Genomic DNA, 17,661 nt, shown 5'->3' with positions numbered 1-17,661 from the left:
TATATGTACCACATCTTCTTTATCCATTCATCTGTCGATGGACATTAAGTTGCTTCCTTGTCTTGGCTATTGTAAATAGTGCTGCTATGAAGATTGGGGTACATGTATCTTTTTGAATTAGAGTTTTCATCTTTTCTGGATATATGCCCAGGAACGGGATTGCTGGATCATATGCAATTCTAGTTTTAATTTTTAAAGGAATTTCCATACTGTTCTCCATAGTGGCTGCACCAATCTACGTTCCCACCAACAGTGTAGAAGAGTTTGCAAAGTGGGTTTTAATTGTGGGCTGAAGCAATGTCAACCAAGGTTTTCATTGGGTTGGGTGTTCGATTGCATGCTTTTCAGTATACTTCAGCAAAATATATATTGAATATTTAAATATCAAGTATGTGCTGGGCACTGTGTTAGGTATTTTGACAAGCTTGAGAGGAAATTGTTTATGAAACTACAGAACATAAACCCATAGAAGATCTTCTAGTCTGGTGTTTCCCAAATGCCAGTCCTAAGACCCATGCTGAGCTGCTTACCTTCAAATTACCTGGGATATGTAGAATACAGATCCCTGCTTCTGTAATCTGGAATCTCTCTTTCTGTCTGTCTCCCTGTCCCCATCGTGAGTGAGCGTGTGTGCGTGTGCGCGCGTATGTGCATTTGATTAGTTGAATTTGGGAACCATTGATCTAGTTCAGTCCTTTGCTGAAGAGTGTAATCTGAGCCCCAGAGAGGGGAGATGCTCTCAGAGGACAGCATATCACAGGTCAGGGGCTTTGGGAGCACCCGAACCTTTTACACTTTTTCCAGCCAGTCCCAGGTCCCCTCAAAGGCTTGGCCTCTGAGGACGTGCCTCAGCAGAGTGCTAGAATATGGAAGCAGAAGACTTGAGCTGGAGTCCGAGCTCTGCATTTAGTGGCTGCTTAACCTTTAGCAAGTCACTTGCTTCTTGGCAGCCTCGATTTCCTCATCTGTAAAATGGAGGTATTGATACCTGTCTTGCTGTGGGGTCTTCCTGTGAGCATGCTTTGAAGGCTGCACAGCTCCACTTTTTAACTCCGGGTAGAGACAGACCTGACTTTTCTTTCTTTCTTTCTTTCTTTTGTGGCTGTGTCAGGTCTTAGTTGCAGTGTGCGGGATCTTTCGTTGCAGTGCACAGGCTTCTCTCTAGTTGTGGCATGTGGGTTTTTTCCTCTCCAGTTGTGGCGTGCGAGGTCCAGAGTGCGTGGGCTCTGTAGTTTGCTCCACGCGGGCTCTAGTTGAGACGCGTGGGCTCAGTAGTTGTGGCATGCGGACTTAGTTGACCTGCAGCATGTGGGGTTTTAGTTCCCCGACCAGGCATTGAACCCGCATCCCCTGCATTGGAAGGCGGGTTCTTTACCACTGGACCACCAGGGGAGTCCCCAGACCTGACTTTTCTAAGGAGAAATCCCACAGGCTGAACTTTCTTCCACTTCCCCCAGGTGCAACCGGATCTAATATGGAAAGATAATCCTCTCAATGGAGCAGCTGCCGCCGCACTTCACCCCGCGCCTCCCCAAGGTTACAGGTGCTAGTCTTTGGGCGACACCTGCTGGCCAGGTCAGGTACTGCATCCTCCGGTAGCCCAACCACAGTGGGGAAAACTTGTCTCCTTGGACATTCACAGCCACCGTATGAGGTAGGTGTTATGTTCCCATTTTACAGATGAGGAAAGTGAGTTCATGGGAGGCACAGTGAACCTCTGATTCCAGGTGCTTTGTTCCGCTCCATCTCCTCCCTACCTCTTGCTCTTAGACTGAGCAGAGTGGGGAGCCGTTCTCTCCTAGGCAGAGGAGAGCATGCTAAATCACACTGAGATAGGAACTGGCATTAGGGGCATGGCCAGAGTTGGGGGGCCAGGTCCAGGCTGGTCCGAACTGTTGTCCTTGTGGCAGCAACCCCACCAGGCAGAAGACTTGGTGTTCCCCAGTTCCAGACAAGCTAGACTGATGGCAGGGGCTTCAGCAGCAGTAAGACCATCTGAGGAGGCTCAGGGAGGCTGTTTGGCCAGATTGCCATGAGCTCGGCTGTTTTGGGCAGTGACTGGCCTGAAGCCCAGCACGTGTGTGTTGGGGGTTGAGGGCGGTGTGCCTGGTCTAAGCTACTTCTCAGTCAGGATGGCATAAAGTGTAGTGATTGACAGTAAGAATTCAGCCTTATCTTTTAGAGATGCACACTAAAAGATCTATGAATGGATTTATATAATGCATGAGATTTGCTTACAAAAATCCTTGGTGATGGGAAGGGAGGGTGGTAGGGGAATACAGATAAGACAAGATTGCCGCGAGTCAACAATTGCTGGCCCTAGAGGATGGGTGCATGGCAGTTCGTTATATTCTTCTCTCTACTTGTGATATGTTTGAAAATTTTCCATATTAAAACCTTTCTGGGGCTTCCCTGGTGGCGCAGTGGTTGAGAGTCTGCCTGCTAATGCAGGGGACACGGGTTCGAGCCCTGGCCTGGGAAGATCCCACATGCCGCGGAGCGGCTGGGCCCGTGAGCCACAACTGCTGAGCCTGCGCGTCTGGAGCCTGTGCTCCGCGGCGAGAGAGGCCGCGGCGGTGAGAGGCCCGCGCATCGCGATGAAGAGTGGCCCCCGCTTGCCACAACTGGAGAAAGCCCTCGCACAGAAACGAAGACCCAACACAGCCAAAATCAATCAATCAATCAATCAATCAAAAAAAAAAAAAAAAAAAAAAAACCTTTCTGAAAATGTGACAGCAGAGATACTACCAACCACCACTGAAAGCAATAAAGAGAAAGAAAACTCTGTGGTCAGACCACCCAGCCCTGCTCAAGGCTTGGGCATTTGACGCTTACTAGCTGTGTTAATTTCCCAGTGTCTCAGTTTCACTATCTGTAAAATGGGGATGATAATAATTATGCTAGTCTTATAGGTTGTTTGGAGGGCTAACTGAGATCATGCATCTAAAGTACTTAGCATAGTGCTGGACCACAGCAGGGTTCAATAATAAAAATCGTTATTAGGAGTCCATGGCTCTGGTTATAATTTGCCAAAAGAAAAAGCTACTTTGGCTGATTCAGACAAACAATTGGCCATTTCGATCAGCTCCAAGGTTCTAACCATGAGTCTTGGAAGACACAGCCCTGGACCATCTCGTGCCGGGTGCGTGGGTATCTCAGATGGGCAGACACACACCGCAGAGCCAGGTTCATGAAACCCCCCACAGGGATGCCCTTCTCCCATCACCTGGTACATCCATTTTCATCCAGCTTTGACTCTTCAGGCTCTTCCCATCAGCCAGGCCCACTCACATCCTGCCTTGGTTTTTCCTAACCGCTCCTTTCTCTGAGCTTAAGCAGCTGTCTTCACAGACTAATTGAATCTTAGCCCTAGGTGGGATCTTAAAAGTCTTTTAACCCAACCCTGTGGCTAGCGAGGATGGAGTGGTGGGCAGGGCTACCCAGTCGGTGGGCCGGAGACAGAGGACAACACGACCTGGGCCATGAATGTCACGGTAGACGGAGTGCAGGCCTGGGATTCAGGAACCCTGCATCCAAGCACTGCCACTGACCTTCAGGCTGTATGGCCTGGATGTTCTTTAGCTGCACGGCCACCGTTTCCTCCTCTGTGACACAGGGTGCTCCCAATAGATGGCCTCCAGTCCCCTTCCCACTCTGACCTTTAGGCTCAGCATACAGACCTCCACATGCTGTCCTCTATACGTCTCCTTCCCTGCCGAGCACAAGCTCCCCAGGGCAGGGACCTGCCTTAGAGTTTCCAGGGATGCTGGGAGCTCCTTGCATAGCCGCCAGGCACAAACTTGCTGAAAGTGTAAATAAACCTACAACATGTGCTTCCTCTGAGTCGAGGGTGGGCAGCGGCCAGTGAAAGGACAGAGGTTTCAGACCAGGAAAAGTGGGAAACCTTCCCAAATACCTCACACTGTATCCATAACACCCAATAGTGTTTTAAAGGTTCTGGGATGTCCTTACAGTAAAAGAAACCTATTTACCTCTGGTTATTCCAGTGTTTTCCAAACCTATTTGACCAGAACTCACTTTTTGCATATCACCTATTTCCTTCTCATGATACTCTTGGGAAATGCAGTGTAAGATCTTTTTGCCTTTTCAGCTGGGTTTAAGTACGATCACGTGTGGTAGAGATGCTATGCTTTCATGCCACGTGGTCTGAAATTGGGCTTCCCGCTCCTCGTGCCTGCATTCTCAGCTGAGTCTGCCCCCCTCACTGGGGCTGAGCTAGGACTTCAGGGGTCGTTGGGAGTCTTAGCCGGTGTGTGTAAGCGATGCCATTTGACCCAGGCAGCATTTCTTCTCCCAGCGGTCAACAAGCAATGTGTCTAATCATGCATCCCACCCTGACCCCGTCCCCAAGAATCCACATCAAGGTCACAGGTCAGCAGCAGTTCATGGGAAAGAGGACCAGCTTTATTGGCGTGTTGGCCCCCAAAAGCCAATCAAATCTTGAGCCACAGAGAAGGTCGAATACCTATCAAGGGGGTGACAGTTCCTGTTCTCAGAGCTGTTCAGATCTCATCTGGAGTGTTGGGGCCATTCTGCTTTTAAGAGAGATGCTATTAAAGTTAAATATGTGCAAAAGGGGAAACCAGGAGAGGGAAGGGTCTGGAAATTATGTTGGAAAAGGAGAGGTTGACAGAACTGCGATATTTAGCCTGGCAAGAGGAAGGCTTGTAGGAGGGCTGCGCTATGGTGGCTGTTGTAAGATATTTGAAAAGCTGTCATCTGGTGGGTCCCGTGAGCTCCGGCGGGCTAAGGCAGATTGGGCTTCGTAAAGAAAAGAGTGTGTACGTGATCACAGGGAGTGAAATTAGGATGAACTTCTGTGTGGGCAGGGAGCCCCTCGTCCCTGGCAGCATTTAACCAGGGACTGTTAGCACCTATCTGGTGGGGTGGAGAGAGCTGGGGGGTGTGAGATGGGGCCAGTCAGGTGGGCTCTAAGGCGCCGGCCGGCCTCCTCGCCGAGTCTATGGCTGTTGGGCTGGTACCCCCCCACACCGTTCCCACACAGTGTCCCCCATTCCCTTGGCAATCCCAAACAGCATTCCACCCGCCACTGTGGCACTCTGGCTCGGTGGCTTTGCCCCCCTCGCAGTTGGACATTCTCTGCTCAGCGTGGCTGGAGGGGCTTCCTGGTGTCTTCCACAACCCTTGGGCTTTGAGGGGCATCTCAGTCCTTCATGCTGGTGACTCCGTCCCAGTGATGGGAGGGGCGTTGTCCCACAGAAAGGGTGTAGAGGGGGACTCTAAGCTGTCTTCCACCCCTGAGATCCTCTGGCTTGTGGACTAAAGTGGCCAGATTTCCTAGGAAGAGGGCTTTGAACATCCAAGTCAAGGCCAATTCCATGGGCCAGACCTTGACCTCCCCTTCACTATGGAGGACAATCTCTTCAGGGGCTGTGGCGTTTTTAAGCATCCTCTGTGTGTGCAGTGTTGTACAAACACATAAATTACACATCGTGTGACACTCTGAGGCAAGGGACTGTGGTGGGAAGAGCCCTGGACCAGAATCCAGGAAACCTGGTTCTTGGCCCAGCTCAGCCTCCGTGGTCTGACCCAGGACAAGTCCCTGGGATGGACTCAGGTTTTGTAGGACCTGAAGCTTAGACCATTCGAAGGGACCTCCTTAAGGAAAACAATACACAACGATAAATACAAAATGAGGTACAAACGTGATTATTTAGGATGCTAAAAAGAAATTGCCACAAATTACAAATTCTGAAAAAACTGACAAATACCACAGATATCACACAATCTGGACAAATAACAATATTTGTGTGAACTCACTGCCTGACACACCTCTATAATGCCTTAAAAAATTTTTTTTAACATTTCTTCTGCTCACAATTTTACACACCAGCTCCTGGCTCCATACATTTCCAACCTGGTTTCTCTTCCAAGACACACATCTCTAAGTGCAGGCACCTCAGGCCATAATCATGCTGTGATACAACTTGGGCCCTGCAACTTGGTGTCACAAAGCCAAGTGAATTGGCCCAATGGGTGGTCGCATTCCTGCAGCCATTCCCTACACTGGGATGGCTACACAGTAGTGCTAACCATTCTCTACGCACAAATATATCTCACCAATCCCAAATCGAATGGATCCGTCACTCACTCACTTTGGGGGATCCTGAGTCAGATCCAAATGCATACCAGACCCCAAATGCACATCAGAGTAGAAAAGAAGAGAAGCCATAATTGATTGCAGATCAACTGTAGTATTCTACCAAATCACCAATACCATCTGACTATGTGAACTTATTACTGGGGCCCTACAGGACCCTGGAGCATAAGTTCTCTTAGTTTCATGGTAGATCTGCCTCTGGGTACATCACAAACCTCTTAGAGTTTCAGTTTCTTCATCTGTACAATGAACAAAACACTTCTGGCCTGATCTGTCTGTTTTGGACAAGGTTCTGAAATGAAAGAAAATGTGAAGCCTTTGGATCCCAAAAGTCCTGAGGAAGATGATGGTGATGCCGGCTGAGCGGGCATCTGCTGAGACTCTGGCTTTAGGGTCAGTGCTCCTGCAGCTCCGGGACTCACCCTTCCAGGCCAGCAACTCTCATATGAGAAGGGCAAAGCTTAAGGCTTTGATTCCAGTTAAAGCACATGCCTCTGGAAGGCATGACCCGTGAAGTTGTAATCGGGTGTTTGCAACCCTGTAAGAATGAGCTTGTCTAGTCACTAAACCGGCACTGAGTGCCCCCTAGTGTGAGGAGGCATCAGGCTAGGCTCTGCAGGTACAAACCGAAAGGGCTTGGAGCCTAGTGTTTGGAAGAGGAGACAAGTCAGGTGTGTGCATAAGCAGCCACAATGCAGGATGAAGGGATGAGCGCCACAGGCCAAGAAGATGTCTGCGGCAGGTAGGGACCAGAGGAGGGCTGGCTGGTCCAGGCTGGTCCGGGAAAGCTGGGGGTGCCTGACCAGGCCTTGCTGCACGAGGAGGCTTACGCAGGTAGAGAAGGGGCACCGGGTACTTGAGAAAGAAGGAGTGAAAAACATAGCATCCAGGCTTTCCAGGAGAGAAGATGCTTAAATACAATGTGATGAACACATTTGTGAGTGCCTCGTGGGTCAGAAGAACTGCAGGATAACCCGGGAAGCCAGCAAAGTGAGCTCCCACTTATGGAATTTTCCTGTTTTTCTTTCTCTCTTAGTTTGGATTCCGCCCACCTCCCCCGCCGCCACCCCTGAGAGAGACCTGGCAATGAGCTTCAGCTGCACGGAATTCCGGCTTCATGGAACCTCTCTGGGTTGGCTTCTCAGCCAGTTTCAGAGCTGGGAGCAGAGAGGGGACTGCGGGAGAGAGGCCATGATTATTGAGGGGGCTTCTGCAGCCCCTGACCAACCATCCTGAGACAGTGGCTTGAACAAGGGCCATGGAACCCCAGAGATGCCATCTGTCGGGAAGGAGCCTCAGGGATTGGGGCCCTTTGTTCCGTGAGCTTAGGACCATGATACTAGAATCCAAAATGTTGAGAGGGTAAGTGGCAAAATGTACCTAGACATCCTCGGAGCTAAGCATATACAATTTTGGTTTAAGGAATGCCCGGGTAATTTAATGACACATACTACCTTTTTATATAGGCACCATAGCCTATTAATTGCAATGATTCACCTCATCTCAAGAAGATGGAAGTATTTTAGATATACGTGCATGCATTTGAAGTAAAAACTGTTTATTTTGTGTGTTTTTTGTTTGCTTCTGAGTATCAGTGCATGAAAATACGTATTTCTGTCTCTTTGCCTGCATTAGAGAATGTGCATAGGTGACGAAACTGAGACCCAGAAAGATAAAGTGATTTCTCCAAGATCACACAGCTGGCTAAGGTGGCAAAAATGAGGCTAGAACCGAGGATTTCTGAATCGTAGTCCAGGACTGTTCATATAACATTAAAATCAATTACAAATTGGAAAAAAAGATGGGGAAATCCTTATTTTTTTTTTCTCCTCCAATCAATGAATTAGTACTAAAAACGTCAATCCCAAATTGGCTATATAACCCCAAATGTCAAGTTTTTACCATTGACCTGGTTCAGTATTGATTCCTTTTATGAAAACCATATTTATGCTGAAGTTGTTACAGAATTTCAGAGCAATAAGAAGGCTTTGCTAAAATAATTATATGCCTTTGTTTTTGAAGAAAATTATCCAAAATATATAAGCTGTTGTTTGAGTTAAACAATGAAAACATCTGTTGTTTCTCATGATGGCTCTAGTCCTAATGTAACATGGCAAAATAATACCCCCCAAATATCCATGATTAACCTGAATTGGAAAGGGTTCACCTCCCAGTGTCTTCATATAGCCGCTTCAACCGGCATTGGTAAAACACACACACACCAACTACATCATCACCCAGCATTCTGATGCAACAAATTTTTGAAATTAATTAATCACTTTTTAAATGAGCAGTGTGTCCCTGCTGGAAATGAATCCCACAAGTTTGAGGCTTTAAACAAATGTATTAGGGCATATGCAAAGGTGTCAATGCAGGATTTTTGGATTGTATTCAAATTGCATCTGAGCACAGGTGTGCCTGTCATTAAGTATTTATGTTTACCTGTACACATGGATGTTTGCCTGGGCAACTGTGTTTGTTCTCACATTGGTGTGCATATATTTGTGTGTGGGTGTGAGGGCTTCCATCCAAGTTGGGACTTTGAAGGAATTGTCCCTTTTATCAAAATAAAAAATTAGCCCCTCCAAAATGTCAGCCGTGGGAGGAGAGCATCAGGGTTTGGCGTGGGCGTGGGTGAAACAAGCATCCCACTCTCTTCCCTGGGGTTCCCTTGCTGTGATTGTTGCTGACTCTGCCATAGCTCCCCAAGTACAACTCCAGTTAAGAGGGACCTTCGGAACACATCTGAGCCAGACTGTCACTTGCAAAGATATTTTCCTAAATACTAAGCAGGAACAAAACCTAGGAAAATACAAAAAGCATATGGACTGTCTGTTTTCGGGTCCTTTCCTTGCTGACAGTCACTCTATGCCCTTCCAGCCTCAAGCACACCTTTTTTCCGTGTTTCTGGGGCCTCTTCCTGGATGCCCAACTCCTGAATTCTGGCCTCGTTGCCATAGGGACTGCAGGATGTCATCCCAACATCCCCTCCCATTGAGCTATTCCCTCCCCCAGCCCCTATAGTTCGAGGTCCTCTGAGCAAAAGCCAAGAACATTAGTGATATATACATTTACTGTGTTTACTGCGTGCTAGCCACGGGGCTTGTCTTATTTAATCGTCACAACAGCTCTCCGAGGCATACGCTGTGGCTGTCCCCACTTTACAGGTGAGGGAACGGGGGTCGGCACACATTAATTCCCCAAGAGTGCACAGCTAGGAAACGGCAGAGTTGGGCTGAGATCTCAGCTCTGGCTCTGAAGTCATGCTCTTAACCATGACATTATATACAGAGAGAACCTCCTTGTGCTAGAGAGTCCCGAGTCTGCCCTCCTCACCTGCCCACCCCTGCTCCCCACATCCACTCGGCCTCTTCAGGAGACAGTGAATGACCTCACCCTTCGGATAACACCTGACTCTCTACACACAGTGTTGTGGTCCCTGAAAGGCCCTCAGGTGTAACCAGCATAAAAGGGACACTCAGGTTAGAGGAGGTACTTCAGGTAAATGGAGAGCGGAGGGTCCCCCTCTCTCCTTCCAGCATGTGGGGCTCGAGCAGCTGTGCTGACACCCCCAGGCCCATTCAGGGCCCGTCCCCTCCCAACAGACAGCAGCCCCTTTCATCCTGTCTGACTTAGCAGCTTATTTTAGGCATGGCCTGACCAGGTGCCCTGGGTCAATAGGCTTAGTTTTAAATAACTGGATTCCTCTCAGCAACCATCTCCTTTAGAAGGGGAGGAACAGGACGGAAGAATGAGCCCAGTAGGCTGGCGGTGGTGAGGGAAGCTATCAGCCAGAAGACTGGAGACGGCTGGGCTCTGTCGCTGCCTGCCTGACCCCAGGCAGGTCCATCGCCTCCCCGCTCAGGGCCTCATCTTCCTCATCTGTAAAGCGGAGGGCTGGGCTGGGTCATCTCAAACACCTGTTGCAGTCTGCCCCATGTCTCTGTTCTAAGCCTGTGTTCACAGAGGGCAGAACACCTAGTGAAAAAGCATCCACTTTGCAGTGGTGACTTCACATCACGCAGCTGGGCCACGAGGCAGGCAGCACCGTGCAGAGCAAGCAGTGCTGCCCTGGAGTCTGGAGACCTGGGTTCCGGTCTTGCTTGTGATACAAACTGGGTGACCTTGAACAAGCTAAGCCTCACTTTTCTCACCTGTTTTAATGGGGAGTGATAAAGCTTCAAAGGATATTGTGAGGATTACACGGAGCAATTGCAGGTGAGAGCCCTTTAAACTCTGAAAGTACTATACAAAAAAGTAAATGCACCTGGCAGTTCCTCAAAAAGTTAAAAATAGAATTACCATATGATCCAGCAATTACCACTCCCCAGAGAGTTGAAAGCAGGGTCTCGAAGAGATACTTGTACACCCATGTTCATGGCAGCATTATTCACAATCACCAAAAGGTGGAAGCAACCTAAGTGTCCACTGACAAATGAATAAACAAAATGTGGTCTATACATACAATGGATATTATTCAGCTATGAAAAGGAATACAATTCTGACGTTACAACATGGATGAACGTTGAAGACATGCTAACTGAAAGAAGCCAGACACAAAAGGACAAATATAGTATGATTCCACTTAAGTGAAGTACCCAAAAGAGTCAAATTCATAGAGACAGAAAAGTAAATTAGTGGTTACCAGGACCTGGGGAATAGGGAGTTATTGTTTAATGGGTACAGAGTTTCGGTTTGGATGATGAAAAGTTCTGGAAATGGATAGTGGTGATGGTTGCACAAAACTGCGAATGTACTAAATGCCACTGAAGAGTACACTTAAATACAGTTAAAATGGTAAATTTTATATCATGTATATGTTAACATATTTTAAAGAGTAAATGCCTTGGGCCCCCGCGACTAACCTGCTGCCCGGCACACAGCAGGTGCTCAACATTCATTTTGTAACCTCGCTCCAGCCCTATTCAATTCTATGATGACTTTATGCAGATTGACATAAGGAATAAACCAATTTCTGCTTAGTGACAAAGCCGTGGGGGTAGGGGGGGACAGATGAGGATGAAGGAGGAAGATACACGAGATACAGTTGACATTAAATATTTATTGAAAATAATGTCTGAGTAATCACAATGTGCCCAGTGTGAGGAAAATTCCCACAGAGTGGTGGGGTGGCTGGCTTCAGCTGGGGCTTCCCACGAGGCAGGCTTGCCCAGGCAACTAGGGGTTGGAAGGGCAGGCAGCTTTCAGCTTGGAGGTGGGGAGTAACCCGGGCCGGCACCAAAGGGTCTCAGTCTGGCTTTTACTCCCAGCATCCATGCTCCCCCATCCCAGCGGGTAAACTGAGTCGGAAAGAGGCAGGCTGCCTTGGCCGCAGGTGACTGGCCCAGGAGACACGGGGCGCCCTTGGCCCGAGCAGGGCGGTCTCTTGGCACATGTATGACACACGCCTGTGTGCGACCGCAGGCTAGGAGCCGGTGGGTGGCGGGGACCCCTCGCCTCTCAGCGAACCCCGGTCCGGGCCGTACGGCCCGGGCCCCCGCCCCTGTGCCTGGGCTTGTGGGGCTGCGGGCCGTGTGGGCTCGGGGCTCGCGCGGCGCTCCCCGGCCGGGGTGCCGCGGGGGGGTGGCGGGGGGGGCGGGGAGAGCGGCGCCTAGCCCAGCCCCGCGGATGACAGGAGCCAGGGAGCCGAGGAGGGAGGAGCCGCCGCCGCCGCCGCCGCCGAGCGCTGGGCTGAGGAGCAGAGAGAGCGGGGCGCGGAGTGCGGGCGGCTGGGAGCGCGCTGAGCGGGGGAGAGGCGCTGCCGCACGGCCGGCCACAGGACCACCTCCCCGGAGAATAGGGCCTCTTTATGGCATGTGGCTGGTAACTTTCCTCCTGCTCCTGGACTCTTTACACAAAGGTGAGACCCGAGCGGGCGGCAGGGCGGCGGAGGCGGCGGGGCCGCGGTGCGCGAGGCTGGCGGCGAGGCGGAGTGCCCGGCGGGCTCCAGGTGCCCGGGGCGGGGGCTGGGGGGGGGGGGGACGGACCCCGGCGCGGGGCCCCGGATGGGGCGCAGCGGGGGAGGGGCAGGCACCCGGGGAGCGGCCAGGTGAGAGTCCGCCCTGGAGCGCCCCGCCAGCCACCCGCGCCTGCCTTTTTGGGGTGCGCCCGGCGGGGAGGTGGTGAGACAGCCCCTCATCTCCCCGCTCGTTGCCGGGCCGCCGCTCTGCCCGGACCCCTCCCCCAGCCCCTTGCCCGCTGCCTGCGGCTGGGTGGCGCTGGGACCCCGGGGTGCCCTCCGAGTCGAGGGTTCCTTAGGCCGTGACTGTTCACCTGGGAGTCCTGGCGGAAGCGGGCCGCGGCTTACTCCCACTCTGCCACCGCGCGCCCCTCCGCCGCCCCGGACACCCTGCACCGCACCGCACCGCACCGCGCTTATCCGCGCCCTGGCTGGATGCAGGGCGGGGAGAGCCGGGGGTCCCGAGACCTGGGGTATCTATGATAGCAAGTTTGTTCCCCAAACCTAGAGGTCGCCTTCGTCCAGCCCCACCTCACCCCCTGCCCCGGGCACTAGCCCCGGCTTGGCTGCGCCGCCTGGCCACCTCGGGCAGCGCGCCCCAAGGTGCGAGAGTCTACGCTTCGGTTCCTGGTCAGCGGACATGGGGACGAGTCTTGGGTTGGGGGGGCGTGTCGCTTTCCCCGGAGAGAAGGCGTTGCTAAGGGTGGGTCCAGGTGTCCGGCATGTCCAGACCTGCTGCTGGGGCGCTGCGCACCTGATCCTCGAGGTAGCCGGGACTGGGGGTTGGAAGCGGTCAGACATTTCCAACCAGAGTCACCTGGGCACCGAGTCGGGATCAGGCAGTCCCCGGCTGTCGGGCTTCCAGGCGATCGCAGAGGACGTGCCCCCGGGCGCACAGATGGCGGGAGATGAGGCGGCCGAACTCGGCGCCCTTGCGCTGAGGAGCACACACGCTCTTACGAGCTCAGCTTTACCTGTGCAGCCCTCTAACTTTTCTCCTTCGCGCCCTGGGGGACGGCCTCTACCCCCTTTGCCCAGACGGCTGCCCTGGCCCAGCTGCAACTCTTGACCCCTAGGCGATGGGGGAAGGGCAATCCAGTAGAGGGTTGGCGCTCCCGGACGGGTCCGGTCCTTCCTTGCCGACGCCCCAGGGGTCTGGAGTCTGCAACCTGCCGGAGCTGACTGCAGTATCTTGTGGCTTTGGGGGAGGAGGGTGACCCTATTTTATTTGTAAGTATCGCCCGGTCAAAGCCAGACTGAAGGCCAAGATGCTGTTGAGGTGCGGGGCGAGGGCTGGCCCCTGAATCGTGGACAAAGTAGTTGAGTTCCTCTGACCCAATGGGGTCCACGGGGTGACACACCAAGGCTGGTCTAGGTTGATTAACCCCTTGACCCTGCACAGCACCCTCTCATACCCCGTCCGCGGAGCAAGAAGCCTGCCTCCTGTTCACCCGGGCCCCCCACCCGCAGTCTCCCTCTCCCCAGGCTCTTCCTGCTTCCCTCCGCCCCGCAGGCTGGCTCGCCTCGCAGCTTTAATTACATTAATATTAAAAATACATAAGGTGAGGAGCGGCAGCTTTCTCTCTGGCTAGTTCCCTCTCCACCCGCCACCCCTTTCCATTTTGTCGGGCGAGGAAACACAGGCTGGAGCTACTGCCACACTCCTGCCCAGCTTTGTCCACACACACCTCCCACCCCCTTTCTGGAGACCTTTTCCAGAGCAGCCCATTCCCCAGGAGTCGAGGCCCCCTAGCAAATACCTGATGGACTCTCCCCTCCCCCCTCCAGAAGCCGGGCATTAATAAATGAAGCCCAAGCTATTTGATAGGGAAGGGGCAGATGGGGGTGGGTGTGGAGAAAGACCAGAAGACGGCAGGACGGCCCGAGGGGCAAAATCCTCTCCAACGGGAGAAGCAAGTAGCTCTGGCCTTGGGCCTGCGGGGGGCTGGAGGTGCCAGGTGAGGCGGCACCTAAGTGGTCTGCAGAGCTCCCGCGCCCCTGCCATTCAGAGGCTCCAGCATCTGCGCTGGGCGCCAGGGCGACTTGCCAGACAGGCCTTTCTTTTCCTTCGTGCCTTAATTGGGTCTTAGGTGCCAGGCTGGTCCCCAGGGCCTGTTCTGCTTGGGGTGGCGTGGTGGTGGCGGAGGCGGCTGGGGGAAGATGTTGATGTGGTGAGAGCGGCGAAGATGGGGTTTGGTGTATTTTTCTCTCCCGTTGCCAGTCACCCCCGCGGCACCAAGGAAAATGTAAATGTGAATGTTCGAGCCTGTTACAGAAAACAATATCCTCTTGCAATAATTTGTACGTCCATCTGTGAGGAGCGGGAGGAGGCAGAGAGAGAGAGAGAGGAGAAAACAAGATGAGATGGAGCATCCTCTGGATGGAATTAAGCAGTTATTGAATGTGTTTTAAGCGTTTGTTATTTCCATTCCTCTCGAAATACCTTTTTTTTGATGAAGCCTGAGCTCAGACTGATTCCCCAGAACTAAACTGGGAAGGTGTTTTAATAATCGGTTATCAAGTCTTCAATAACTGCCTTATTATTGCCAAAACAAATCCAGGTTCGGGCAGCCAGATGAACCCCAGCGAGGCTCTCTCCGTTGTTACATCCAGCGTGCCAGCATCTGTGTTGCCTACATTTGCATTTTTACTGTGTAAAAGAGCAAGCTTCCCCGGCACTAAAATTCCTGTTTTCTAAAAGCCAAAATAATGGGGTGCATTGATTTTTTCATTCCCCCCCACAACCTCTCGGATGGGGACTCATGGTTCTTCTCTCTAGAGAAGACCAAATTAAAAGCCTTCGTCTAGCCATTAAGAAAATCTCTTAACACTCTGTTCAGAGTCTAATTAAAAGGGGGGTGGGCACTCAGGGAATGTGTTTTTAAAATCTCGAAATGGCAAACACAACTTAGGGGAAGGAGGTGAAAGACCAGTGAGCACTGAGGAGGGGGTAGGTAGGCAGAGAGGCCCTGGGTGCTAGGATAACATGGGGGAGAATGGGATCGCCTTGATGCCCGACAAACCTTTCAGATGCATCGTATTTCTGGGCATCAAAGTCAGCTGCCTTGAATATATTTCTGCAGCAGACTGGGGAGCTCAATTAGAAACAAAAAGCAAGTAAGCAGTTGACCCAAAGGCAGCGCTTAAGTTGAGCAGATCCCAGGAGACTGGCTGAAGAGGCTTTATTTTTCTCAGATTGAGGAATCGAGAGAAGGTGGGCAAGCAAATGGCAGGGGTGGAGGGTGGGGTTGACCCAGCGATGCTTGTGCGCCCGCGCCCCCAGACACAAGGTGGTTGTCTGCGCCTCGCGGGCTGTTGGCTTTTGTCAGGGGGGTGCAGACCTCCGGTCCCCCTTACCTTCTCCGGGTCTTCAGAAATTCCACCCTGTGACTTGCTTGGTCCCCTGCTCAGCTTGGTGAGGGACGATTTTATTTGTGGATTAGTTGAAGGGAGGGTGGATGTTCAGAGAGCTTTTTTTGGGGGTGTGGGTACCAAGCTGGGAGATTCTTCCCTCCCACGTGATCTTGGAGGACGTGTTTCTTGGGGGCATTGGAAGCAGTCAAGAGGAAACGCCCCCAGCTTCCGAAGTGCTTTCTCAGCCCCTAGCTCAGTAGATTCTAACCAGCACCCAGGTGCATGAATGGGGTGAGCCACAGGCAGCAGACATGACAGGGTGCCAGGAACCCAAGGGCAGGCCCTGGATTTGCATATAATTTGCATACAGATTTGCATGCTCACCTAGCCAGGCCAAGAGCCCTCCTCACCCTCTGTGAGTAGCAGCGTCTTGATCTCAGCCTCAGTTGCAGCCAGGCAGTGGCTTTTCCTTCTGTGGAATGGGGGTGGGGCAAGAGTGGGGAGAAGGATGATGATTTGGGTAGTGCTTCTCCTTTGCCTCTGAGTTTTAGGCCTACAGGGGCTCAGCACTGAGTTCTTCTTCTGGCAAGGCAGCCCCCGAGCTTGCAACTAGGGTGGAATGGGTGACCAGTGGCAGAGACACCCGAAGGCGGACCAAACTTTGGGTGTGGGTTGTCCCTCTTGTGCTGCAGGAAGAAGAGAGGGGCACACCTGCTATGGGGATCCAGGGCCAACATTTGCCTTCTGGTGAGTGCACCCCCAGAATGGAGGAGGCTTAGGGCTGTGGTCAGTGGGTGGAGAGGCAGCAGCTGATGGGAAGAGGGTATCAAGTGAGGCAAAATGCTCTTTCACCCCGCTGGTTTGTCAGTGTCCAGCTTGGGAGGGGGTTGTGGCCTCTGAGGGGAAGAGCCCCCAGCTGCTGCTTCTACCATTGTTAAGGCGCCTTCTGTCACATGCAGTGGTTGGGGGCGCGGTGAAAGGCAGGCGCTGTGGTCAGAAGGATGGGTGTATAAAGAGTTGGGGGTAATGCTGGAAGAGCACACAGTTCAGGGCAGCTGGAGTGCTCCTTCCCAGAGAGCCAGCTGGGATGCCCACAGTGGGGAGGTGGCTTCGGGAATGATTCTGTCTGCATTTCCGGGGCCCTGGACAAATCCCACCCTGGCAGGTGCAGCTCCAAGGCCTCCCAGAGCGTTTTTCTGCACATCTAATGATCTGGGAGGGCCCTGGTCCACCAGAGCCCACAGAGGTTTTCTGAAGGAGGTGGGGTGGAGCCCTAAGGTGTTGGGTAGAGCCTCAGGGGATGGCTGGAGGGAGAGAGGGAGAGGGCCAGTGGGCAGAGCTTCAAGCCCCCCTCCCCCAGTTCTTCCAACCAGAGCATTTTATATATTAGAATTGTGAAGAAAAATAAAAAAGATTGCAACTCGATGGTGCAGCGGATATTCTGAGTCAAGGCAAACCCTTCATTCGCATCCTGGCTCTGCACTTAGTATGTGACCTTGGACCTCTCTGAACCTCACTTTCTCCAGCTATGAAATGGGATTAAAGGAGATAATGCATATGAAGTACCTAGAATATAACTCGTTTTCAATAAACCTTAGACCTCTTCTTTTTTCTGCACTACTCCCAGCTTCCCCCCACCCCCAAAGTAGACCATCCGCTTCTGTCCCGAACGGTTGTACTAATGAGCCACAGTTTTGGCCAAGCCAACTGACTTAGACTTTGTAGCAGTAAGAGAGGCTGAATGGGGGCCAGGGCAGGGGACACCACAGCTTCCTTCTATCACCTATCAGCTGGGTAGCCTGCAGGACCCATCTTCAGCCAGATAGCTGAGGCCATGCGGCCACCTGGGTGTCCCTGGGGTGGGGTGGGATGGGAGCATCCAACACTCTCCCTTTCTCCAGCCACAGCTGGTGGCAGCTGTAGAAAAGGTGAGGGCACAGGTTCGCTCCAGATTTGGATTTGAGGGTGAGGCAAAGGCCAGTCTCATACCTACCAAAGGAAGGCTGGGGTTGGTTGATAAATCTCTACCATGACTGGACACAGTAAGAACTAGCCTGATTTAATGCCATAAACCTATGTACGTGGGCTGCACAGGGTGAGCCCCCATACCTTGTAGCTGGATGGATTTCTGTCTTTCCCTGCTAGGATGAACTTTGCTGTTTTTCAGGTAGTTTCATGTATAGAGAACACCCTTGACAGCCCGTGA

General features: G+C 52.1%; 1 protein-coding gene and 1 long non-coding RNA gene across 2 annotated transcripts in view; both read left to right on the top strand.

Moving 5' to 3' along the window:
• Positions 1-1,515: 1,515 nt before the first annotated feature.
• Positions 1,516-7,713, top strand: LOC102998698 (uncharacterized). The gene is made up of 2 exons (XR_452370.2): positions 1,516-1,654; positions 7,179-7,713. It is a non-coding gene; the product is annotated as an uncharacterized LOC102998698 (long non-coding RNA).
• A 4,057-nt stretch (positions 7,714-11,770) lies between these two features.
• The window catches only part of DSCAML1 (DS cell adhesion molecule like 1), a 349,722-nt gene continuing 343,831 nt past the window's right edge, over positions 11,771-17,661 (top strand). The window contains exon 1 of the mRNA XM_057552942.1: positions 11,771-12,002. Coding sequence (XP_057408925.1) covers positions 11,771-12,002 — 232 coding nt within the window. The remainder of the gene's footprint in view (positions 12,003-17,661) is intronic.

Source organism: Balaenoptera acutorostrata, chromosome 9, assembly GCF_949987535.1.
Source record: "Balaenoptera acutorostrata chromosome 9, mBalAcu1.1, whole genome shotgun sequence".
Lineage (NCBI taxonomy): Eukaryota > Metazoa > Chordata > Mammalia > Artiodactyla > Balaenopteridae > Balaenoptera > Balaenoptera acutorostrata.
This window is presented reverse-complemented; position numbering and strand designations above follow the sequence as displayed.